Consider the following 25,509-nt stretch of genomic DNA (forward strand, 5'->3'; position numbering starts at 1 on the left):
TGCGCGAGAGGCGAGCGGGAAACGGAAATATTAGAATTTTCCGCTACTAATTGATGGGTTTTGCGATACATTTACCAACACTTGGGTGCGGATCTATTCACGTGCAGATCTGTTCGAGGGATTGCATTACAAAATATACGTTAATGGTGGTACCAAAATAATGAGAATTCATTGCTCCCAATAAAAGTTTATTTATGAAAAAAGAAAATATTAGAAAAACGATAAATGTTTCCGGTACCTTGTTCTCTGTTTCTTAAACAATTCTCCGCAAATTGCACTGCTTTTTAATTTTGCACTTTGAAACTCCTTTTTTTTCGAGCATAGGAGATTTTTACTTATAATGAGCAACAAATGCAAAGTGCAAATGGAAGCGACTGTTGTTAAAAATGGCCCGGGCAGATGGTTTCTGCGAAAATGGACTTCATTTTAACACCACTAGCTGCCACAAAAATTATGCATGCATTGGACCGCTTCGAAAGCATAAAAACCGAAAGGCAATTTAGGGTTTCCGAGTGATGAATCTTTGAGTGAAGCACAGGAAGCTCATTTCCATCGCCGGCGAGAATGGGCATTCCCGCAGAATCCATCCATCGTGGAACGGGTGAGAGATTTTATTACCAGGCATGTTCGTTTTTCTGCTTCACCCATTTGCCCTTTTACTTGCGCGTTTGGCGTGTGGTGTAAAATAAGGAGCGAGCAAAAGCAGACGACGCGAAGGTGATACATCAACCGGATGACATCAGAATGGGCCGCCCTCCACCGGAACACCTTGGGCGTCGCGCAATGGTAATGCGCAACCACACCGACGCGGTTGGCGCATTTCTGAGTAAAAATGCGCCAATCGCTCCGGCGATCGATATTCATCGACTAGCAATTTTATGTGTTCGACCCGGCAGGATCGCGTCCCCTTTCGTGACCCCCCAAGGAAGGAGCAGGATGCCATCCCGTAAAAAGCAGCACCCGCCCGGAATGGACGAACGATGTTGTGTCCCCCCGTTCCAGAACGGCTCGGGACGGACGAGAGAATCCTTTTAAAGTGTGGCATGTATTGTGTGCCGTTGAAAAATGGTTCGCGTTCGCGTTCTTGGGAGAAATTGATCCGCATTCACGCCCAAACTGCACCACGAGGCCAGCAAAGGCCTTTTTCCATAAATTGGCACCGTTCGCCCCGCGAAAGGAATTGGCCCGACGCGGCCAAATACGGAATGCAGATGGCCGGAATCGGAATTGGTTTCGCAACAGCAACAAAAGTACGGCCTCCAAGAATCGAGACCGTAAAGAACACGCAAGGTCCATGGCTACTAGAGGCAGCAAATTAGCCCCCGTTGTCCCGGGCCACCATGAGCTCGTCCGAAGTCGGTGTGAAGTCGGCCATTTACGACCGTTTGGATGCCTTCCACCTTTCCACCTACCACCGCGCGATCGCAATCGAAATTGGACACGGCCCGGGCACGGTTTTTCGCTGGCATGATGATCGCGTTCCTTACCGCTACGGCGTGGCAAATATGGCGCGCCCGAGTTGAAGAAGCTGCGGAAAAGAGTTCAACGCGCGTTCGAGCGACGAACCTTTTGGGTAGTGGTAGTGGGGGGTTTTTCGCGCGCCACGAACGTCCCATGGCGCGGTACATGGGATATTTATGTAGAAGCAATGTTTTTTCCTCGTCCCTTCTTTCTAGCGTAACGTTCCCGGGATTGATCTCTGGTTGCACCTTTTCTTGGGGTTTGCTCATTCGCAGCTTCATTCCCCCGGGGAACTAATCAGATGTAAAAGCATTGGTTAAACGGAGAAACATAACATTGGATGCGTTTGCAGTAAAACATTGGACAAATATAATCACTTCAAACTAACATTCCTCTAATAATTTTTTAAATAATGGATTTTATTACGGGATTTACCAATTTTCATTTGTTTGTATAAGAGGATTATCAACTTCGGAAATCCTTTAACATAATATTTTTGTAACTAATTAAATTCATTTAATTTTGATTGCTTTTCACGCTTCATCTCATATCTTTCTCGACAAACAAAAACAATTATTGTAAGAATATTTAGTTTTTACTAATTTTTTTTTGAGGATTCACACGCCCATTGTGCAGTGGAGTCGCAAAGGTGTGATGGTCGCCAGCGAAAAACGATGTTAAAACGTGACCAACAACATCGGCTTTCGAACCGTCCGCTGGCCCGTGGGTCGCCGAGGCTGCATACCCTCCGACACACAATTGCAAACAATGGTACATACGTACATCGGTTCGAGCGTGTTGGCGTGGCCCTCGATCGGTTCCAGCGGGGTCCCGTCGAAGGGAGGTATCGACTTCAACGTTCGCACCGACGGGGAACGTGCGCCCGTGCTTCGAAAACGGGAAAACCGAAACTCCCCAAACACACACACATGCACGCGCGCGTGTTCAGAAAATCCCGCAGGAATGGACCATTCAACGGCGCGATCAATAAGATAAGACGCCCAAGATGGAGCGAGAACGAGGGTTAGCGCGCACGACGATGGACGACTCAGAAGGCAGGAGTCAGAATCCGAACGACGGAGCCCCAACGAGAACGGGGAGGACAACTGCAGGCGCGGAGAACCGTAGCGCGAAGAAAGAAAACCGGTTTCCTTTCATTTCACACCAGCTTTTATTCAATTTGGTTGAGGTGTCGTTTTTAACAGATTTCAAACGATTAATTCTCGCTCTCTTCCTCTTCACGCGATCGTGGGCTGGCGAGGATGCTGCTCCCACCCCAAGCAGTGTCGTTTTGCGAAAGTCCAAGTGGAAGCCCGTACGAGACGGTCCTGTCCCGACTCGGCGGCTCCAGCGATGTTCTGGACCTCTTTTCAAGATTCGTTCCGAGGCGATTGGTTTTGGGCCGGGATCCCGAGCTGCTCCAACGAGAACGCAAGCAATGCCTCTTTCCAATCGATGTTTTACCTTTTCATAAGTTAAGGTCTGCACAGGGTGATCTCGAGCTTCAGCTGATTTCCCATAACACCGATGGTTATATTTTTTATTCACTTAATTTATCAAAAAAAAAACGAACGTTTTAAACTTCCTCAAAAACAAAAAAAGTTGGATAAATCACTTAAATAATTAATGGTAATCATCTAAGTTTAAATATTGACTTCTAACTGGTTTAAAAAGTATTTCATACCTTTTTAAGTTCTAGAGTAGAATATAGTATCTTGAATTTTCTACAAGAAATGAATAATTTGACGCTTAAGAATTAAATTTTTCCGCATTGTAACGTTTCATTATCATCTTTAGTTTATTTTTGGGTTATAAATTTATCTGGAATCTATTATTTCTGTATTTTCTTAGTCCTTTTTATCTTTGCGATGGCAAAAGCTATCATGTTTTCAATATGTCTTTAGCTGAAAAAGATATTTAAAAAAAGTATTTTACTGAAAAACTAACTTCAAAACATTTTTAATCGTCGCCCTGTGCCGGTCGTGGTATCGTTTTAAAAAGAACGACTCAAACCGGGAATTCACCCCAAACCCGTGACCAACGCATGATTATTCACCTGGGCATCAGTTAAGCAGCATCATCGCGGGTCATTCCGGCTCGCCCGTCTTGCAAGACGATGGCCAACGGTCAACGCCAAGAACAACAAAACGCGCCCGCTCGGGAAAAATGAAGCAGGCGCGAAGAAGGCTCACGGGATAATTTATACAAAAAGAAATTAAATTTATCTTTGCGCTCACGCCACACCGCACGCACGCATGCACGCCCGCAAGTCGATCCCTCGGGCAGGCCCCTTTAACCGGGAGGATCGGAGGGCGGAGGACGGCTGTGTGGACGTTCTTTTCTCGACTCATTCTGCCGCCGTAGGACCCGGAGCTTCACGGGGCTGAGGTTCGTTCTTTTACAGTTCTTTTATATTTATGTGGTCTGTCGCTCAAACGGATTGGATTTTGAATTTGTAAAGGCAGACATTTATTTTTTTAACTACCCTCCCGGAGGACTTGAAGAAACCACGAAACTATTCAAATTTGTGGAGAATGGAGACAGGAAAAGCAGAATACGACGAAAAAAAAAAACACATCATCGTACGTTGGCCACGGACAGAGCGATCCCGGCTGAATGACAGGACAGCTCGTAAAAGGTGAGAAATGGTACGAATATGTGAAACCCAACGAATGCCGAATACCACGAATCACCATCATTTCTGTGGACAACTTTGGGCGGAACGTTGCATATCGGTGGACATCTAAGAGGGAATTGGGGTGGTTTAGTCACCCCGATTGCGGTCACCACGTACAATACGCTTGAAGACGATGATGGAGTCCCTAAAAAATCTTGTTAGAAAAAAGGTCAAATACCACCAAGCTGTGGTTGAGTGGTTTCGTTTTCATAACAATGTTCGGCACGGTAAGCTGTAGAATGGTTAATCCATCGCTTGGACTTCATCTGAAGGAGCAAGATCGGAGATGACGATGGGAGCCATCGCAAAGTGTCAGCTTTAATGATCGAGACGGATATCAGGGAACGGGCAGGATGACTTAATGCAGAATGTCGTCTCGGAATGATTCATCAAAAAGGGGGAGTTGATTAAAGAAAAGACCACAAATTATCTCACGATCAGTTTTTTCTGATATCCTTGTATTCAAATTGGATGTCGAATTTATCTAGCGGTTCAACCAGAGTCTGATATTCGAGAGACACGTCTATCATTTAAATATGAAGATATGCTCTATACAAGAGTATCACTAAAATTCTTGATGTTCTTGAGCTCCACGGGTGAATTTGACGTGCCGAGTGCTATTATGATCTCGATTAGGAATCATTGCTTCATAAACGATCGTTATATTTTTGGTTTTGAAATTCGAAAGTATCCAAAAAAAACTGCAACCACTTTTTTTCGTCCCTAATCTACATATTTATTCGAAATTGATCAGCGATCATCCGCTCAATCAACATCACGGCGGTAATTTATTGCCACCGGGGTGCCTATTTGTCTCATTTCACGCCCCAACTTGATGCTAATGAGCAAACCGTGCATCAAAGTGGCGAATAATGACACATTTAAATTTTCAAAACTGCCGCATTACCAACGCCGAAGCACGTCCATCAGCGCCGTTCACCGTTGAATTATGAATATGAATGTTTGCCAATTTCTATTTTCCTTTCCCAGCACAAACGCAACGCCCCGGGAGCGTCACAAGCGACGACAACCCGCTGTTCGGTGGAGACGTCACCAAATAAGGCGACACGCTGCCAGCAATTATGGAGACGATGGTGTTCTTTTTTTTTGTTTTATAAATATCTGGCATTTGTTTGATTTCATCCTCCCGTGCAGTTTTCATCCAGACGCGACCATAATTTTCGATCCGATCGATTCCGGAGGGTGCCTTTAATTTTTAACTCAACCCACACCAGACAAAACCATCCTTAGTAAATTACCAAAAATAATAGAAAACATCCGAGCGGTCGAGCCAAATTTCACGCTGTCAGCCATTCCATTTTTATTATTTCTTATTCTGAGCATTTCGATTCGGATTCCCCAATCCGGCACGGTTGCCTCCGCGATTGCCGCCGAAGGTGTTTCGGTTGTTGGCGTTCATATTATTTCGCCCACCACCGCCGCCGCCGCCTCCACCGGCACCACCGCCACCGCCACCACCGCCGCCACCACCACGACCCTGATTCTGGTTCCTTCCGCCTTTGTTCATTTCGGTCCGATTGCGTGACTTTGCCTGGACGTCCTCCTTCACCATGTCGATCACTTCGTCCGGTATGCGCAGATACTTGATCGTGCTGCCACGGATGTAGCATTCGGGCATACGCCAAAACTTATCACCATCCTGTGCGTGTGTGTGTTTGTGTGTGTTCGGGGAAAAATATATGGCTCCATTAGTAAACCACCCTGCACAATGCGGGACAGAACAACACCGGCACCGGTAAGCAACCGTGCTGAAAAGCTTACCTTAGAAGTGCAGATGACCTCCCGCAGATTAATATTCATCCAGGTGTCACAGCTCACCAGGTGTCCGTTGTATGTTTCGCCATTTTTCAGCTCCACCAACTGTGTGCCATGGCGGAGCGGAGAAAGAGGGAGTGGAGAAAAAGGAGCGTAATATAGTAAATTTATTGGCTATCGGTTGGTGGAATCGGGGTGTGAGTCAATCGGCGCATTAATGGAGATCTCTTCCAGGAAGGACCCCAGATTGCGAAATGATCGTCTTCAGGGAAACGGTCGAAAAATGGCTATTTTTCATTTCTTTATCGATCTCTGATTAAAGATAGATTCGAATTGATAAGATCCTACTTCGGAGAAATTTATGTTTATATTTAAAAATTACAATGACTGAGTTTAATCGAGTGTAGGACATTCTTTAGCCTGGTGTGACAAGACTGTAAAGAGTTGAATTTTAAATGAGAAACAAGATGACGACATGCTGCTTCGAATGCATTTGTTGAGGGAACCGTTTGTATCATTCAAAATATAAAGGTTTTGGGATGGAAGGAAGGGATGCTTTGGATTGGTGTTATGGAAAAAGGAAGATCCTTGGTGGAAAGGTGGGAACTAGTAAAACTAACTTTCTAACTGGAAGGTATAGATAACGGGTCACTTTTTCATTCAGCCGAGATTAACTGAAATCATTTGCTTTAACATTAAACAAAAGTTTTTAGAAACAGACCACGAACGTATTGGTCGTTCGAAGGAAGCCATTAGCACTTTGTAAACATTTCTTTGTTTTAATCAAAATCGCACTTCGAGGGTTAAGGATTAACAGAGTCTCAATGTTAAATACAACTATTTTGTACCGAAACACATTTTATAGTTTCCTTTCGGGCTCATATAGTGAAAGTTTCAATGTTTTGATTTACTTACCATCGGATGACTCTGGGCAGTCTTTAGTAGAGACAGCGGTAGCTAGAAATCAAAGAATGGTTTGTTACAAACTAATAGCTCTTTATGTTGATATGTTGGGTGATTTACAAATACGTACCATTTTAAATTATCTAGCTGAAGTAGATCGAATTGAGAAAAGATTGCAAAATCAACGCGGCAAACAAATCTTCATTTCCAATCAAAACAAATTGTACCTACTAGAGTTACACTTGCCGGAAATTTGACAGCACCAAATGGTTCCTGTTTTTGGATCGCAAAAGATGCCTAGGTTCAAATGTTGTCAGATATTCAATTTTATTGTTTGAACAATATCCTCAATAGTAGTTAATATAAATAAGCTTCAACATTGAGTAAAAAACTATGCAATCGTTGATCGGTTAAGTGACTTAATAAAGACAAAATTGCATCTTGCGGGACGGGTATGATCCGTTCCGTATAAAAAAAACTAGTTACAGTTCCTGGTTTATCCCACCACTACTTAGCTGTCATTTTGTCAAGGTGACTGAAGCTCTCGCAAGCAGAACTGCTTCGTTCTAGTTACCTTGCAGGGTTCAATGCTATCCTACTTGACGTGTCAGATACCGGTGCTATACAACCCTGCGTGTTGTTGATCTGAAAAGTTGCATTTTCGTGGTGCGTTATCAGTTGCATTACTTGACAAATCTTATCAGCGGTAAGTCGAAAGAGCGTGTGTAATCTGTTCCACAGCCATACAGATTTTGACCGGCACGATAGCAGTCCACAAGTTCTACTGCGACGTCCATTAAAAAGTGCAAATCTTTTTCACAGTCGTTTCGCCAGGTGAAAGCAGTGCAGGTTCTGGAAAAATGGCATGCTCGAAGGCACTCCAACGCAGCTCAGCTGTTCTGATGCGGAATGTTCTCCCCGTCCAAAGTCAGCTGGCGGTGCGCGCTAGGTAAGACAGTGTGGCTTTTATCCTGCCGTTAGTGAATTTGGTGCATCGGGATCGATTGCACACAGAGCCCTGAAAATGGTGACCTTCGGTACGCGTGCCAAGGTCGGATCGGTCAGTGAACGAAAACGTGACCGTTCCGTGATGACGTCGAAAGTATTTACGCTTGAACGATTATCTAACGGAGACTGGTCAAGATTCGTCCCGCGGTTGGGTGAAAAAGAGTGGTCTATAAATAACAGATGAAAGTGGCCGATCCACAGACAGATCCGTCCTGCTACTGCAACTTCCAAAGCGGATCAATAACCTTCACAAATGGTTAGCCTAACTTTAACATTGGTAATTATAGAATTACGGTGTATTTTTGTAACTTTTCAATATAAATGGGTAGATACTTATATGCTTAACTAATTTCCATTCAAATGTGTTAATTGATCTCAACCGCTTGTGGCTTCATGATCATGATCAGTAAAATCAAATAAGTAAACAGCCCTGTTCGATATAAGTTAGAGTGCAAATACGCCTTTCATGCAAACATGTTTTGATTCGCTAATAAATTATCCTTTTCTTCTTGTCTTCCGTTCAAGCTCCTGGTGGAGTGCCGTACAGATGGGACCCCCGGACGTCATTCTGGGCGTTACGGAGGCCTTCAAGCGCGACACCAATCCGAAAAAGATCAACCTCGGCGTAGGCGCCTACCGGGACGATAATGGCAAACCGTTCGTCCTGCCGAGCGTGAAAAAGGCCGAACAACGGCTAGCGAACAAGCAACTCGATCACGAATACTCGCCGATCGGCGGAACGGCCGAGTTCAGCAAGCAAAGCATTCTGTTGGCCCTCGGTGAGGATAGTCAGCACGTCGCCGATGGCCTGAATGCCACCGTACAGGGTATCAGTGGAACCGGTTCGCTGCGCATCGGTGGCGCGTTCCTGGCCAGCTTTTTCCCCGGCCCGAAAGATATCTACCTGCCGACGCCGTCCTGGGGTAACCATGGGCCCATCTTCCGGCACGCGGGACTGAACGTAAAGTCGTACCGCTACTACGATCCGTCGACGTGTGGATTCGACTTCAAGGGTGCCCTCGAGGATCTGTCGGTGAGTATGCCGGCGGCGCTTGTGACGATTATGTTTGTCCCACTTTTAAGAGGTGCCGAGTGACGCCACTCAGGCGTCGGGTCGAAGTAACCTACATCGATCATAAGAGACCGATGTCACGATTCTCTCCATTATCAGCTCGGTTGAATCTTAAGTAGGTAATGACCTCGCCGTAAAGTTGTTTGCTTGTGAGTTGTTTACAGATCCTCAAACAGTTGTTTTTGTGTCTGGGTTTACGGTTTACGCTCGAGTAAGAAAAACAATTGATGCTTCTTTGTGGTTGTTTATTATTTAATCCGTTGATGAATGATTCAACAGAATGAATTTCATATTATCCTATAGTCAAACTTTTTTATAAATTGCAATTCATTCTGAAGATAGCTGTACGCATAAAAAAGATATGGAAATTGTTTTTTTTATCATTTTAATATTGTAGTTTTTATTTAACTAATCGATTTTTTTTTACTATGATCGGTTTACAGAAAATCCCAGAAAAGTCGATAGTATTACTGCACGCCTGCGCACACAATCCGACCGGTGTCGATCCGAAGCCGGAACAGTGGGCCGAAATGTCGGCCGTCATCAAGAAGCGCAATCTGTTCCCGTTCTTCGACATGGCGTACCAGGGCTTCGCGAGCGGAGACGTCGCCAAGGATGCGTTCGCCGTGCGTTCCTTCCTCCGCGATGGCCACCAGATTGCGCTGGCCCAAAGCTTCGCCAAGAACATGGGCCTGTACGGTGAACGTGCCGGTGCGTTCTCGCTCGTCACCGGCAGCAAGGATGAGGCCGACCGGACGATGTCGCAGATCAAGATCATCATCCGACCGATGTACTCCAACCCACCGATCAACGGTGCCCGGCTGGTGGCCGAAATTCTGAGTGACAAGCAGCTGCGTCAGGAGTGGCTCGCCGACGTGAAGCTGATGGCTGACCGGATCATTTCCGTCCGCTCGAAGCTGCAGCAGAACCTGAAAGATTTGGGCTCGTCACGCAACTGGGCCCACATTACCGATCAGATTGGCATGTTCTGTTTCACCGGCATGAACCAGCAGCAGTGCGAGCGGCTGACGAAGGAGTTCAGCGTGTATCTGACGAAGGATGGGCGCATTTCGATGGCCGGCGTAACGTCAAAGAACGTCGGATACCTTGCGGAGGCCATTCATGCCGTTACGAAGTAAACACACACGTTCCTTCAACGCATTGGGACCCGGCCTGAAAGGCGCGCGTATGACTTTTGTTAGCCCAAATTGAATGCATTTAGAATGCATTTGACTCTACTGAACGATATACTGTGCTTTAAAGCGATCACAACCCAAAAGTTCACACCATGAGACACATTTAGGAGATGCATTTTTTTTTATTGCCTTACACAAAACCATCCCATTTTTGCCTTTACAACTTTGGACCGCATACGTATACCGGACCATCGGATCATATCAAACGGAAGCACTCGGAAGATGCACCGTCGAGCTTAGCTGTAGTCAATCTCTAATTGATAAAAAGTGACACAATTTTCATGCAAACAGCCGTTTTAAAGCAGGCGCTATTTTTTTATTTTTGTTAGGAAACTTAATCAAACAAACACGTGTGCAATTGGATTGCTCGTGTCCCATTGAGGCCCTTACATAATGATAACTTGTTTAGATAGTTGGTGAAGGATCGTTTGATATCTGCTGGCATTGATTGTGAAAGTGTTTTGCGAGAGATTAATATAGCATTATTTAAAGTGTAATAGATGGTAGTTTAAATTCCTGCATCACTGCCTTTTGGGAAAGGGACGTGTATGTGTTTTGTTACGCTAACAATATCACAATATAAATTGATTACTAAAAGGTTTAACAAGGTTGAAGGTTTGTTTTTTCTGCTATTGTAGAAAATTCTTATAATTAAATTAAACCATACCTACCGAATCAGATCCGCGTGCCGGTTCCGTAAATTACTGTCAACTTATTATTTTTCCACATGCTGATCTGTAGTGAATATGGAATTGGAAAGGAAACAAATCTGCCCCACGCACGGCCTGTTGCACGATGCACTGGAACGTGTTATGCAATTAAATAATAGATGCGATGATAATGAACGTCGGCGCGCTGCAATTACTATCTGCAGTTCATTTGTTAGATAATTTCTGACAATTGTTGATGATTCGAAATTGAATTAAATTGAGCTGCAGGTAATTGAATTCCAAGCCTGCATGCTTGCTACTCGTATTGTATGCCGCATAGTTTTCCTGATCGACGTCCGGAAGTGTTTCTGTCTGGAGATCGTACACAGATTTTTAGCTCGTGATAATCAGTGAAATGATTAATTGGAAATGCAACAACTTCCATAACGCTTTGTGTGGATTCTAAATTTTGTGCATGGCCTAAATCCGTGAAATTTGTCACGCTTCGCGACACGTTAATTGATCGATGATGCCGCTGGTAATGCGTTCGACTGATTAGCTCACATTTATTTTCTAACCGGTAATAAGCTTATCTGGCGGACGGTGATCGCTGGAGCATTAGCCCTGTGCGCTTTATCGATGACATTGATGAATGAAATTACAGTTTTTGAATGCATCAACATTGTGTCGCCATGGATGTTTCGGCCGTTGTCAGTAATTCAGGGCGAGAAAATCCATTTTGAAACTATTTTCCCGTTTGGAGATTTATCCTTTGAATTAGGTGAGTGGTTAAAGGACCATCACTTCGATTTTGAATTAAAGTGACAAAATAATGACTGAATGTTTTAAAAATGTATCATGAACATCATTGATTAACTAATTTAGGGAAGCGGAGTTTCAAGTATACAAATTAGGTTTAATTGTTTACTCATTGTTTGTTACTTGTTTACCATTAAAGGAAATGTTTTGGAGTCTCTCTCTAGCCGTGCAGCCGTGTTTGTGCTAATCCAGCTGTGGTTTCACTGTATACAGCCCACGTGGTAGGGCAAAACAATGCACACATCGATGCACGCACCACGGGAGCATATTTGCCGAAAAGCGCTTTCCATTCCCAGGCCAAACCGGGGCAACCGAAGGACACAAAGCTAACGGAACCGACTGTGGCGGTTAGAGATGGACAAGCTTTTCTCGTTCCAGTTTCCGGTTTCACCAACCAAGCCATTTTGACTACCGGGAAAAAGGTGAAGCGTAGCGTTTGGTGTGGCAAATGTGTGTGTGTGTGTGTGTGTGCGGGGTACAGTACACCCGACCGATCCCACATACCACAATCGAGCGTCACAAATAATGCATTTACACTGGCCACATGCACACGCACCGAGAATCCCGCCCAACCATCCGCTACGGCGCCGCATAGCATACCGTGGCCGTTGTGGGTTGCAATAATTAAATAGATGTGCATGAATGTAAACACAGTGTCCAAACTTCTGCGGCGGGATGGGGGGGGTTGCTTCCGGGCGGGATGGGATACTAGGGATACAGCAATTTGTACGGAAGCTGCGCCGGTAGGAAAAACTTTTGCGCCATGATGTTTGCGCTGGGTGTTTTGGGGAGGAGGAAATTGTTCACTCGGTATGCTCGGTTTCCCCTCGGTTGGGTTCTCCCATTACCCCGAGGTGGGCACGGGTGGCCCGCCCTAGGCAATCAAAATTCTCCGCTTGGCTCGTTTATGGTCATTTCCGAACGATTAGCGAAAAAGTCGCACCGTGCGTGGCAAGGAACTGGTTCGTATGGTGAAGCGTGAAAACATTCCGGGCGGTCAGTGGACAATGGAACGGAAATTTCGGAGCTGCATTTGTTTGATTTTACATTAAAACTTTCCCATGGTAACAATATGGTAATTAAAGGCATGAGAAGAAAAAACAGTAAAATATAGAACAAAACAATGGACAAAAGGAAGTCACAAATCATAACACCAGCACTGAAATGGTTGCTTTGTTTTGTTTTATTACTTCCAATCGTTTGTTTCTTTCATGTTTCCTTTTTTTCAAAGTTCATTGTTTTCCACAATTTTCGTTTACTTTAGTCACATAGTTTACGTGTGTCTTTTTTTTCCACCCCCTTCCCAACATTTCACTTGCTTGTTTTTTTTGTTGTTTTTTTTCCTTTCATTTGTTTTGTACAACAACATTACACTCGTTTGATTCATGTGTTTGTTTTTTTGCTAATGATTTATGCTTCCAACACCCAACGCGTGCGTCTGTCGTATCGCTCTTCTCGGGCTGTTCCACCAACGACTTCCTACAAATTGCAGTCCGCGGGAAAACATTTTTCAAACTTGGTTAATGTTAATGTCTCTGTTCGAATGCACTCTTCGCTTTTCGGTCGTTTCGGATTAAAACGTGTGAGTGTGTGATTTTTCCTTTTTTTCTTATGTACAAATACTTTCTACGACCGCTCACGTCGTGACTCAGGGGGGAAAACAGTTGGGAGGCGTTAATGGGGCCCTGGCGGAAAAGGTGATTATAAAATCTACCAACTCGGGTTTTCTTTATTCTGTAGGCAGTTGGGTCATATTCCTTCGCTTGCAAATTCTATTTTGTAAGAGGAGAATTTCCACCGACTGTAATGTTTCAAACAACCGCTCAAAGTTGTTTACTCGACCATGTGGTTCGTATATTTACATAAATCCTGCCTTGCAAGGGTGCATTTATTGATTTACTTCACGCTCGAAAAATTGAACTAGAATAATATGTACAATTATTAAATAAGAAACACCACCATAAAAACAGTCCCGCACTTGAAAATGATTATGTTCGATAAAACCGCCAACGGGTTTGGGGATATGCATGGGGTCGGGTTTCGTTCGTGGAGAAATAGAGGCAAAAGGGTAATTCAATACTGAACTGGTTTGCTGGATGTACCTAAAGTGTGGCGGGCGACTGTTCGAAACCAGACCGGATTATGTTGTGCGTCGGATGATATGTAGGAGATTGGGTTTTCACTCATATTGGCACAGAATAAAGATTCTAGGAAGTTTATATTTGGATCGGGCTGCGACCAAATCGGGCCCTTCGGCTTTGGCAGCCTGATTCAATTAATGTAGACTACCTAAAGAAAAGTGATTAAAAAAAGGAGTGTGAGTGACCATGCGCCTCCATCGAAAACCTAACAAACACGGATGTGGCGGGCACCCACACACATACACACACACACACATACACACACGGTGTTTCTGCAAATGACAAGGTTCATTCTAATTAAAAAGTTATTTCGCTATCCACGGCGTTCGATATACTCTATAACATTTACTTTAACATCAACTTTTCCACCCGCTAAAACTTATGTTTTTATCTGCTTTCAACAGACTTTATGGATGTTTTTTTTTTTTTTATACATCGTTCAAACGGATCTTTATTTAACTTTTCCTTCGCGTTTGCACGAAACGATGGCTTGTGCTTGTGGAACAAAAATGGGAAGATATAAAAACAGCACCGGAGCTGGTAGGGAATGTGTTTTATGAGACTCCAAAAAAACAAGCTCATTCCGTTGTGTACAACTTTAGATCGTTTCAAGGTTCTTTTTTCCTTAACTCTGAACAAAATAAAACAGATTCACCAGCGGTAATATTTTTTAAATGTTTCCTTCCCATTGGTTTGTTGTTCAACATTTATGTTGGATAATTGTTTGCACATTTCACAATGCTTCGTCGGCGTGTGAATGACTATTTTCTAACGCTTTGCACCGTTGCTCACTGAAGATAAAAATGTTGGCCAGTGCCAATTAGCGGAAGGTGTGCGCAAATGCACAAATGATTTCTTGGTAATGGTTTTTTATTCACCCATGAGACGTTGGTCACATCTGTACGCTGCGTTGGCTTGTATTTTCTTATTTTGTTTCCTATGATTTCTTGCCCGAGTTGAATGTTTTGTGTTTTGCCTTCACCATTCGTCCAATTATTTCCTAACAGTCATTAAATCTTCGCTTTTAACCTTCGATGGTCATTCGGCACTCTAAAATTAATAATTTTATTATTTGGATATGCATTTCGTTCAGTCAAAGAAATTATTGGTTTGTTTATGGTTTTTGATAGAAAAACCAAAATTGGTAACGTTCATAGATTACACTGCAGTAATCGTAAGTATAAAGTAAGTTGACGAAACCTTTTATAATTTTTGAAAGTTTTAGAAAAACTCGTTAACTTTGAAGTGGTTATAAGGATTGCCTAATGCACGGTTTAAAACAAGCATCTTTCCATAACCAACTGATGATCGGTTAAGCCTCGTGACAAGTTTTATAGATACCAACTTTTGGTGTTTTCTACAAAAAAAGGTATGATAAGATAAAGTATTTAACGAAGATAAACTAGAACACTCAAGAGTAGGAATCGGTTACTTTGCGTTGCTAAGTACATTTAGATGGAAGCAGTTTTTGGTTTTTAAATGATAACAATTTTAGAAATCAAAGAAAATGATAAAGAATAAAGCATGGTAGCCACCCCAATGAGAAATTAATAATAGAACTATGAAAAGATGGAGTTTTGAATGACCAATCATTTGAACTTGTAGGATTGGTGTGTGCCACAATATGATCTCATGGAAACCTATAAAAAAGTTATATTTTTCAGTCATAATTTTTGAGTAAAATTAATGTTACTGTACGGCATATAACAATCCAAGGCATTAACTTTAACCTCAAAATAATTCGTATCGGATGATGCGGGAAAACAAGCCACCTTTCAGCAGAATCGCAACGCCTCGAAGAAGTAAACAGTTATGCTTTGGATTTTGCAACGGAAGCGAAGGAAACCCGTTCGGCTGGAAGCTCCTTTCGGCATTCGGGAACAACCCCTCTCCCACCCAGTCTGCAAGAAGTTGGGGTAGGCTTTTCCTCGGACCATCGACCGCCATTCCCGGTGGACGCAACTAGACGCAGCTTTCGGGCACGCGGGTCGTCATTAGCATATTTTTGATGGTATGTACATTGATGTCATAATCGTTCGGATTAACTCCGGTGCCGGTGCCACCGTTTGGCAGCAGGGTTGATTGATGATGGCCAACTCCGCCACCACCACCACCACCACCACTGCCAGTGCTGCTGTACATCAGTGCGTTTCCTCCGATTCCGCCGTCCAAACCGCCACCGTCCAGTGGATGGGAGACCCCGGCAAGGTACGATCCACCCCCGAGCGGTGTCCCGGTCTGGCTGGCCGACACCGGCAGTCCTCCACCGCCCGGCCCTGTCAGCATACCGCCGGACGTGTAGTACGGACCTAATTTAATACTATCGCCCGGTTGATTAACATTCGGGTGTAATTGATTCGTGGCTCCCGCGGACGGTATCAGCAGCTCCGATGGTCGTATGTCATGGTTTGGGTATCTGTCATACTGCAAATAGAACGTCATACGAAGAGAGAGAGAGAGAGAGATAAAACGAGGAAGAAGCGGAGCGACATTTGCGTGCAGAGGGTTCGATTATTTAATTGATTTTAGATCTGGTAATTAATTTTCTGTAACGACAACAGCGACCCCGCCTCGACAAGCGCAGATGGTATGATGGCCTGGCCCGAGAGTGCGGTGCAATCTGTGCGCTCGAGGGAATTTTCATTAGCGGTTTCCAGCTTATTTATGTGTGCTCGGCAGCGTGGCCTTCGGCGGCGGGTTTTAAGTCACATCACTGGAGACTCGTACTTTAGTACTCCAAACGTTATGCTGGCAATGACATCGAGTGAAGTCACTCGCTTCGAACTGTTTGATAATTACTGTTCAAGATCAGCCTGGATAGTGCCGGGTTAGTTTGTTCAGCGAAAGCGAAAGATGCAGTTATTGATACCGTTCTGCGAATCTCCATATTGATTGATATTGCTGCTTTTGCTTGGAGGAGTTGAATCGGGCATTAAGTTTATATTAAACGGAAAGCAATAGGGAAGCGAAGTCGAAATATTTGATACACTGGTACCTTTCTGAACGAAAGGCTGTTCCAGTTACTGATTCATTCAATATTATTTTCAATTTATTCCTGCAATATTATTCCTGGTAAGCAAAATGTTGATACAGCTCAGAGGAAAGGAGCACTTAGAACATGACATGAAAAAGATTAAGTCTGTTTAAATCCAATCTCAAAACTGAATAATCTTTGTGAGAAAATGAAATAAAGATTACCGACTAATAAATTAGAATCTACAGTGAAACCCAATACATATTTAATGGTTTGTTATATTCTCAGGAGGAATGATCTTATATTGAAATCTGTTCTGCAATTTCATACAACAATGTGACCTATAATTTCTTGACACTTTTGGGCGAAAATAAAAAGAAACAAATGGCATAAAAATAACAACCATGCAGACCATGTGACAGCTAGGATAAACAACTATAACAACTTCTACCATTCCAACACCTGCCAAAGAAACATCCATCTATTCGTATCAATCTCATCTCATCTGCGATAAGGACGTGTCGAAATGACCTGATAACAAATGTCAAGCATATCAGGCATTGTATCCAACCGACAGCAGTTCGGAGAACAATGTACCCGATTCATAACGAACGCAGTAGAAAACCACTTCATCGGAGCACCGATCGGAAACTCCTTTTAATGGGAAATTGTTACGAAGACCAAAAAAAAAAAAAATGGTTGCGAGAAAGAATAAAAAAACACAGGACAATGCGTGAAGAAGTGGGCAGAATGGAACGATAATTGACACCGAGCGACATCACTTCACTTCTTGTGGCGCTCCCTCCCCTCCGGTTGACCGATGGGCGGCCGTCCTGGATGGGGCGTTTCCGGTCCGGAGCGTGCCAAACTAAATGAGCAAATGCTGCTGCTGCCGGGTTGGTGGAAAAATCGGACAGTGCAAGCGATTTCGGGGAAGGAAACTATTGTGGAGGCCCGGCCCCGGCAGCGGGGGGGTGGTGTTTACAGTTGTTTTTCCACAGATCTGCTAACAACTTGTTCTGGCACCTTGTTTTCCTGTTGCCGGTCCATTGTGTTGTGGTTCGGTTGTAGGCCGGGGGACGTGAAAAGTCGGTCGACTACAGCGACACGACGTTGTGTTATCGAGATCGTCACCCCCCCCCCCCCCCCCCCCCCCCCCCCGGCGGCTCCTCGGGCGCCGACAGACATTCTTAGCATGTAAAGCATCGATACGGTACATCGGGTGGTCGGGTGGTTTCTCTTCGCTCTTGGTTGGGGTGCGCTTTTCCCTACGCCATCGTACACGATATCTTTCAACAACGAGCGCCTTTCGACATCGAATGTTTTCGGATACACCGAACACGGCTGTCCATGGACTCTCCCGGACTGGGGCCCGTGTCCTGAGCGGAAATGCCGGGGGGAAGCGAATTTCAGCAATGTATTATTAATACATGAAATCGAGACGAACAGACCGTACCACACTCCGTACAGCCGTAAGGTACTTTTATCGGTTTTGTCTGCAAAACGAACGCCCTGGCCCGTTCGTCGCTTCGGAAAATGTGTGTACTCGCCACGGTTTGGAAAGCTGCTTGGGAAAATATGTATGTATGTTCTCCCTTCACCCGGGCGGAAGGCTTTAAAATTCTCTCCATGCAGTGTGGTAAACATTTTACCGAACGCCAAAAGGGCCTTGGTGTAGGCAAAACTGTTCCGCTCGCATCTCATGGCCACGGGGTTGAACGATTTATGCCGGAGAAGATTGCTTCCACGTAGCATACAAATATTGATGCATATTAAAATGGAACGTGTCGAACGCGGGGCACAGGGACGGACGCATGGATGGAAGGTCGAATGTGAGAACGCTATTAGGATAAGAGTTTTTGGTAGACGAATCTTGCCTAGAAGTTTGTGACAGCTTGAGTAGAAGACGAACCTTTTTCTTAAATAATGTCTTATCGATTCAACCATTCTAGAATGGTGATGGAGACTCCATATCGAGTTTCAATGGAAGCATACAACGATCCGGAACGTCGCATATGATGAGTATAGGCAAACATATTTAAAAATCAAACGGGAAGGAAGTATGACGTTATACTTGCCAATGCAATGATGATCGAAAATAACCAAGTTTTGCAAATTTAATGGTGCTAATTTCATACGAAAATTATATTATTTTTGATTATGCGACTAGTTAGACATCACATAATTATGAAATACACTTGATTCTTTCTCAGATTCTGATTTAAATCAAACAGTCAATCAAGCTTCAAAGACATAAAACAGCTTTCGAATTGGGGTTTATCCAAAAGAAACACGCTTAACTTATGGTAGCAATTTTCGAGTGCAAAAAAGGACACTAGAGTTTAATACTTACAAAGTTCCCGTTTGGCCACTTGGAGGAGTTGAAGCTCACACTTTCCGAATCATTGGAAACTGAAAAAAAAAACAGTAAGGAAAGGAAAGTTGTGGAATGATGAAGAAAGAAAAAAAGGAAAGTAAACCGAACCGTGGATTGATTTGGGGAAAACTTTTCAATGGCGTTGAATGGCGAACGGAACCCTGAATAGAAGGAAAATTTGTATTAATCGACTCTTACCGAACTGCGCCGGTATCACGTCCGGGTCCCGCTCGTCCTCCATCCCGTCCGGTGCGCCCAGCTTGTCGTCCCGCGTTCGCCCATCGACGATCAGTCCACATCCGGTTCCGGCACCGCCGTATCCACCGCCCGGCCCACTGTTGCCCTGCTGCCAGCGGGGGCTCTGCTTGGTGGCTTTCTGTAGCCGTCCGCGGTGGTTTGATAAATTGTGCAAATTTTCCGTCCAACGAACAGCGGCAGCGATCCGTTCGGCGTTTCGCGTGAAAATAGTGCAATAACAATAGAGTGAATGGTGGGCAAATTAAGAGTAAATAGTGGAAATCCGTCCGTCGGTAGACTTGATTGCAGCTGATTTTCCCGGTCGATTACCGCAGCCCTTGCAGAACACACAGGAAGCTAATTAAGCTTGAAAGAAAATTCCCGTCAATGGTTTTTTCCGAGATTTCTGTTCTTCGGGGAACAAAAACTAGTGATTTACAGGTATTGACTTTATTTAACTTTTCTTTTCTTCACGTGCTTTCTTTAAATCGTTGTATAACTGTCAAAGCTATGTAAACTAGTGTTGTGCTTAATGAATCTTTTGGCGAAATTCATTCATATGAATCTTTCACCTAAGATTCATTCAGATAGATTCATGAATCTTTGCGGATTCGAATCTTGAAAGCCTAATGAATCTTTCGAAACCTTACTGAACCTTCATGAATCTTTCATGGATCTGTCATGAATCTCCCCGATTCTTTCTCGATTTTGGCTGGTAACTTTTCGTCATTTGGTGTGTCTTTCGGATTCATTGTAAATCTTTAAGTGAAAATGAAAGTTTTGCGTGAGTCATAAATAAACTCTTATACTCAAGAAAAATCTTTCCTTCATTGAATACAACCTTATTTAATTTGCCAGACAAAGCTCAAAAAACTGCCAGCAAACGCTAGTTAAATTATTCATTTCCAACCTACAAACGGTTGGACATTTTCCAAACCTGTTTTTCGAACCAATTCGTAGAACTTTCCGTTGCCGCGTTTAAGTTTAACAAGCTCACGACAGGGCCGCTATTTTTAGGCAATTCATTGCTGTCAAGTCGTTCTAAAACTCTCATAAAACCCGACCCCGTAGTGACAGATTTACCATCTTTTTTTTCTCGCACCCGCAACCGGCAAGAGATTCTTCGGTGGATCAAGCCCGCCCGGAGAACATTCTAACTTTCATTTAAACATTAAGAAATTTGACATCGTTTCACGTCGGTCGTGCTCGGGTGAATACGGTAGACTTCTGCTCGAACGAGGAAAATAAATTTTCCTCGTGCGCGAAATGGCTTGTAGCGTTTGTCTTGTTGCTATTTTAATCGTCATTTCCGTTTTTTTTTGTCCTCGCCTCCATCTCTAAATCCGAACCATGTTTTACGCCTCCCAGAGTCGTAAAGTTTTTAACATGACTGCTCTCCACACCAGTGTCCGCTCTGTCCGTCGACATGGAATGTATGACGGACTGGCGGCGTGTCGTTTCCAACCACTCCACTTGCCTGGCAGTTGCACAACGGACCAGCTGTACTTCCATTGTTTAATGAACGGAACATCATTCAATTATAATGGGAAAAGCGTGAATTAACGCCTCGGACGGAAAATGAAAATGGGACCGCGGTTGCTTGGCCAGGGGGGTTTTTTGCTCCGAAAAGGCAACCAAAATGAACCCTCCGGCTGTGGACAGCGGAGCTTTCCTTTTTAGCACCTCACTTTTTCGCCTCGCCTTACAGAGTGTCACAACGGAGACGCGTTTTTTTTGTTGTTGTTCGGTTTTTGTTCTGCCTTAATTTTACGATCTAATCACCAAAACCGCGTGGCCAGTCACGGCCTCCTGGCGTAAATGTGTTTTAACAAAATCGAAAGCAAAAGGACGTTGGTTGACTTATTTTGTTATTTTACCAAGAGGAGATGAAATAAAACACCGAACTGCTGTTTCTGGACGTTCTTTCTTTTGGGGTTTTGGGATTATTCTCAGCAGACACACACACAGTTTTTTTTCATTCATTTATCGTATCGAAATCCAGTGGGTGGAGAGGGCCGGGGACGTGGTTCCGACAAGGCTAGATCCGTTGAGGTAGGTGACAGCGTGAAGTGAAAAACGAAGATTTAATTACGCCCAGAACACAATTGCGCGGGCTGGGGCAATTTTTCTTCACTCGCACATTTCAACGCCATTTCGTGGGGTGAATGTTTTCTTGCTTTTACCAATTTGTTTTTTTTTTGTTCACGGGGGTTTTTTTCCTGGTTTTGGTTTAGGGATGGTGCCCTGCCACAGACGGCCCGCGTTTCCGGGAAGGTTTGCTGGTTCTTTCCCGGTAGTTCTTTCCCGTTCTATTTCTCTATTTTCCTCCCCACGTTCCCGGCGTTGGTCTGTTGTTTTCCCGTTTACGAACACTGTCGGTAATGGATGCTGGAAAGTTGCCCCGCAAGGCAGGACCGGGCCCAAGCCAAGACAGTGCAGAGAAGTCAAGTTAAAATGTCAGTGCAGGGAAAACCCGGCGTGCGAAAACGCGGAAGGGCGTCGTTCCCCCTGTCCACAGGATGATGGTCGTGGGCGCTAATGGCGAGCGAAACAATGCCGAAATGGCTAAATTACGAGCACCAAGCGCGACGCGAGCGCTTTGACGGCGGATTTTAATTGCATTTAATCTAATTTTCACCCCGACGCCTCGAGGACACGGGCACGGTGGTGCCGCGCTTTTTTCCTCTACTCGGGGTATGCTACAAGGAAAACGAGCTTGCTTCCGCCATTCCTTGCGGGTGGAAATGGTACAGGTAACGGAAGGCGAGAAAAAGGAGAGTATGCTGAAGTCGGTTAGTAGTAAGCCCTCCGGTTAGGGAAAAGTTTATCCGGCGTGCAAACAGCGTCCGGTGGGGGAAAAGAGGGGCAAGAAGTGTAGATCATCACCGTCAGGATGCGACTTCGTATGCAACGGTGCAACCCGGGTAGGTGTGTGGTGCAATTGTGTGCGCGGGAGAAAGATGAAAAATTGTTTCTCATCCAATTAAGAACGAACCGTTAGCGTTCGTTACAAAGTTGCACCGGGAAAACCGTTGTGCAATTTAAAAAAAAAAGAAGGGTTGGAGAAAAACATGAAAACACCATCACTAATTCCTCGCCGTACGCGGATCCACTCTCCCTGCCTTCCATTCTATTCCGAGGCATGATGATTCTGTTCGTCCTTTCTGCTGGCAAACCAACATGGGATCTACTATTCCGGTCCCGCGGTGCACGAACGAACGCCCGGCGATCCGGAAAGGTGCAATAATGGAAACGATTGCCGTGCACTCGCCGATTGCCATTCAAAGAGTGTATTATCGGAGCTCACGCCCTCGCCTAACGAACCCGCCGAAGCGACTCCGCCGGTCGTCCGCCAGGACACTTTCCATCGACGGGAGAGAGAGGAGGGGGAATTTTATCGTTTGGACCGTTACTTTTGATCGAGTATTTAACTGCGGCAATTTGTTGGAGGTTTTGGTGCTGCTCAAATTTAGCATTAATTGAAATGATGATTGTTAATAGCCGCCGCTAAAGAGGCTAACGGGCACGACAACATTTGTTCGCATAGATAATGGACAAATGGGTTAAATGGGGCTTGTCGTGAGTGAGTTGTGTGTTTTTTGAAGAGCGCACAAGGGTTAATTCAATCAAACTAAATGTTATCAATGGAAATTTGAGTTGCATTAGCGTACCTGCCATGTGCCTAAAAAGCCCAAAAAAACAATCCAACCATCATCCAAACAAAACCAAAGTGAGTGTACTTGTGTTGTTATGTAGTGGTATTTTTTTTTTGCTAAATTGAAGCTGAAAGTGTTGATTTTTTTAACTCTGTACAACAGATTTAAACAGAGATATTTGGTTCGTACATGAACAGTTGAAAGCTGTAAATTTACATAAACTAAATCATTTGTTTTCTCAGAATTGAAGTATGGCTTTGAAAACATGACAAATAGAATTGAAAATATGACTCTGAAAACATAAGTCATCTCTTTTCTCGAATGGTTTTTTGTCCTTTATTACCTCATGGGAAGTTTGGAAGTTATTCATAAGCGTTTCACAATTACGAGTATGTGCTCGAACGATATTGTGAATGTTTCACAATGTGTTGAAAGAATTACAACATTGTTTGCAACATAATAAGCTCACACTCTTCAGGCAGTTTGTGCGAATCCAATCCACGAAGTTCTTTTTTATTTGACCAATATTTCATTCAAATTATGTAAAATATCAAATATTCGATTAGCTGAAGCACTTTTTGTATCATTGTGGTGATGAAATGAGAAGAATTTCGTGTACTTTAAAAAACATAGAACAATCAACGCATTGCATAAAATGACGGGCGTCATTGAAATAATTTAAAATGATGGTTTTAATCGATCCATGGATCATTTAAAATTATTTATAAAATACCTGTTTCACTCCACAAGCTATTTTTCCAACAATGTTACCCTTCGTGCCGTCACAAAAACTGGAAAATAACCAAAGAGCTGATAGAAGCTGATTTTTCGCGTCGTATCACGTTATTCAGTGATTTGTTGAAAAATCGCTTCAAATCGATACATCGCGTCAAACCGAATCAATGGCGTTTGTTTCGCCAGCTTCTATTGCGGCAGAGATTACACGTGACGTTGGACAAAGTGATACATACATCAATATGCTTTTGCACACCTATCGCACAAGTGGGAGGAGCGGGTGAGGTTTCTTTGTTCGCAGAACCGTGTCTGGAAATAAATAGGAAAAACAGGTCCGCAGGAAAGCGCAAGGTAGCAGCCATCTTTCCACCCTGGTACCGGTACCGGGAAACACAATCAGTCAGCTTTCGGTTCTTTGTCTACTGCCAGCAGTTTTCCCCGGGTTTTTCCTCCCGCAAGGCGTCTGTACTGGGAAGTGATTTGAAGATGTGCGAAACAAGATAGGAAATGACACAATCACATGAGTTTTGCAACTTGCCGGAAAGCTCGCACCATGCGAGCTGGTATCGTTTTTCCTTGCACGAGGTGGTGGTAATGGTGGTGTGATAAGAGAAATAGAGAGAGAGAGTCGTGAAATGATTGTTTGATGTTTTACATACGTTTGTTTTTTAACATCTTTTCAAAGCTGCTGTTGCATTGTGTGCCGATGACGACGTGTAAAAATATCTGTGTTTGATTGAAAAGTGTGTAAGAGGACTTTTTCGAACAAACAAAAATAAAGTTCTTGTTGAAAACATGGATAAATATTGGGAATTGAAAAATAAAAAAAATAAAAATTTAATGTAAAAAAATAAATTTGATGGAACAAATTGTTTATTTGAAATAAAATCGTCCGTATCAGGATGGAGTTTGTTCAGAACAAAATGAGTTTGCTATTAGATAAACACTATAATTTACGAAATAATTAACTTGAATGTTACCGAAAAGCAATAAGCATTGGTAAATGGTTTCTATTTCGAAGAACTTTTCAACCTCGTGCAGAGTAATAAAACATCCCGAGACGAAACAGCTTCGGAAACATTTGCAGGGGCGTACTCTAGTGTCTAGGAAAAAACAAAAATCACTGAAAACCAACCCGAATCGGTGTCACACCGGGCTGCGGTTGCCAGGTGCTGCAATCAGAGCCGAAAAATCCGACAACACCTCGAAGGTGGCATGCATCCCTTTCGGCGGGTGGAATGTCACATACACACCAGCACGCGGCGTACACCTACCTTGCCGAGGGTATCCTGTTTGCTGTTACCCTGCTTTGAATTACTAACTAAGTCATTACTGACGTTGGTGATGGTGGTCGTGGAGGTGGCGGTCGCTTTGATGTAGTACACCCGCACGAAGATGACGAAGCACAGGACCAGCAGCGTCAGCAGCACCCCGAACAGGATCGGCGAGACGCTGTCGAGCGAGCTGCTCGTTAGCACTGGAATCGTTGTTGTGGCACCAAAAACCGGAGGGAAAGAGCGGGAAAACACACCCAAACCAAACGGCCAAGTCAGTCAGGGGTGGAGGGAAAATCACTTTCCATCCGTCGGGGCTTCGACTTACCTGCGCGGTTTTCGACACTGCTCTCAAGATAGAAGTCCTTCACGACGACTCCTTGACTGCGGCCCTTCTGATTGACGGCGTAGATGATGGCTTTCAGTGGGTTGTCGTCGCCGACGTCGTCGTACGCGGCCCCGTAATGAATCAGGTTCTCGAGCGACTCCACCAGAAAGTACGGCTCGTCCGGATTGGTGAGGTTGTACCTGTTTGGAGGTTTTATTTTTGCGT

At 44.0% G+C, this 25,509-nt stretch overlaps 3 protein-coding genes across 3 annotated transcripts in view; 1 reads left to right on the plus strand and 2 right to left on the minus strand.

Moving 5' to 3' along the window:
* Positions 1–5,434: 5,434 nt before the first annotated feature.
* On the minus strand, positions 5,435–7,058 carry LOC131263962 (U6 snRNA-associated Sm-like protein LSm4). Its single transcript, XM_058266251.1, has 4 exons — positions 6,948–7,058; positions 6,830–6,871; positions 5,921–6,019; positions 5,435–5,798 (listed from the first exon to the last, which is right to left on the minus strand). Exons 1-4 carry the CDS (start codon positions 6,948–6,950, stop codon positions 5,463–5,465), a joined length of 480 nt encoding a protein of 159 aa, XP_058122234.1. The 5' UTR covers positions 6,951–7,058; the 3' UTR covers positions 5,435–5,462.
* Positions 7,059–7,454: 396 nt separating this feature from the next.
* LOC131267507 (aspartate aminotransferase, mitochondrial) lies at positions 7,455–10,614 on the plus strand. The gene is made up of 4 exons (XM_058270400.1): positions 7,455–7,523; positions 7,640–7,766; positions 8,351–8,858; positions 9,341–10,614. The coding sequence occupies exons 2-4, from the start codon at positions 7,678–7,680 to the stop codon at positions 10,034–10,036; spliced, it is 1,293 nt and encodes a 430-aa protein (XP_058126383.1). The 5' UTR covers positions 7,455–7,523; positions 7,640–7,677; the 3' UTR covers positions 10,037–10,614.
* Positions 10,615–15,648: 5,034 nt separating this feature from the next.
* LOC131262322 (CD166 antigen-like) overlaps positions 15,649–25,509 on the minus strand; it is a 147,808-nt gene continuing 137,947 nt past the window's right edge. Inside the window, exons 13-17 of the mRNA XM_058264299.1 lie at positions 25,285–25,484; positions 24,957–25,159; positions 19,253–19,430; positions 19,031–19,089; positions 15,649–16,127 (exon numbers count right to left, since the gene is read on the minus strand). Of these exons, the coding sequence (XP_058120282.1) occupies positions 15,666–16,127; positions 19,031–19,089; positions 19,253–19,430; positions 24,957–25,159; positions 25,285–25,484 (1,102 nt within the window). The 3' untranslated portion in view covers positions 15,649–15,665. The remainder of the gene's footprint in view (positions 16,128–19,030; positions 19,090–19,252; positions 19,431–24,956; positions 25,160–25,284; positions 25,485–25,509) is intronic.

The sequence above is a fragment of the Anopheles coustani genome, chromosome 2 (assembly GCF_943734705.1).
Source record: "Anopheles coustani chromosome 2, idAnoCousDA_361_x.2, whole genome shotgun sequence".
Taxonomy (NCBI): Eukaryota; Metazoa; Arthropoda; class Insecta; order Diptera; family Culicidae; genus Anopheles; species Anopheles coustani.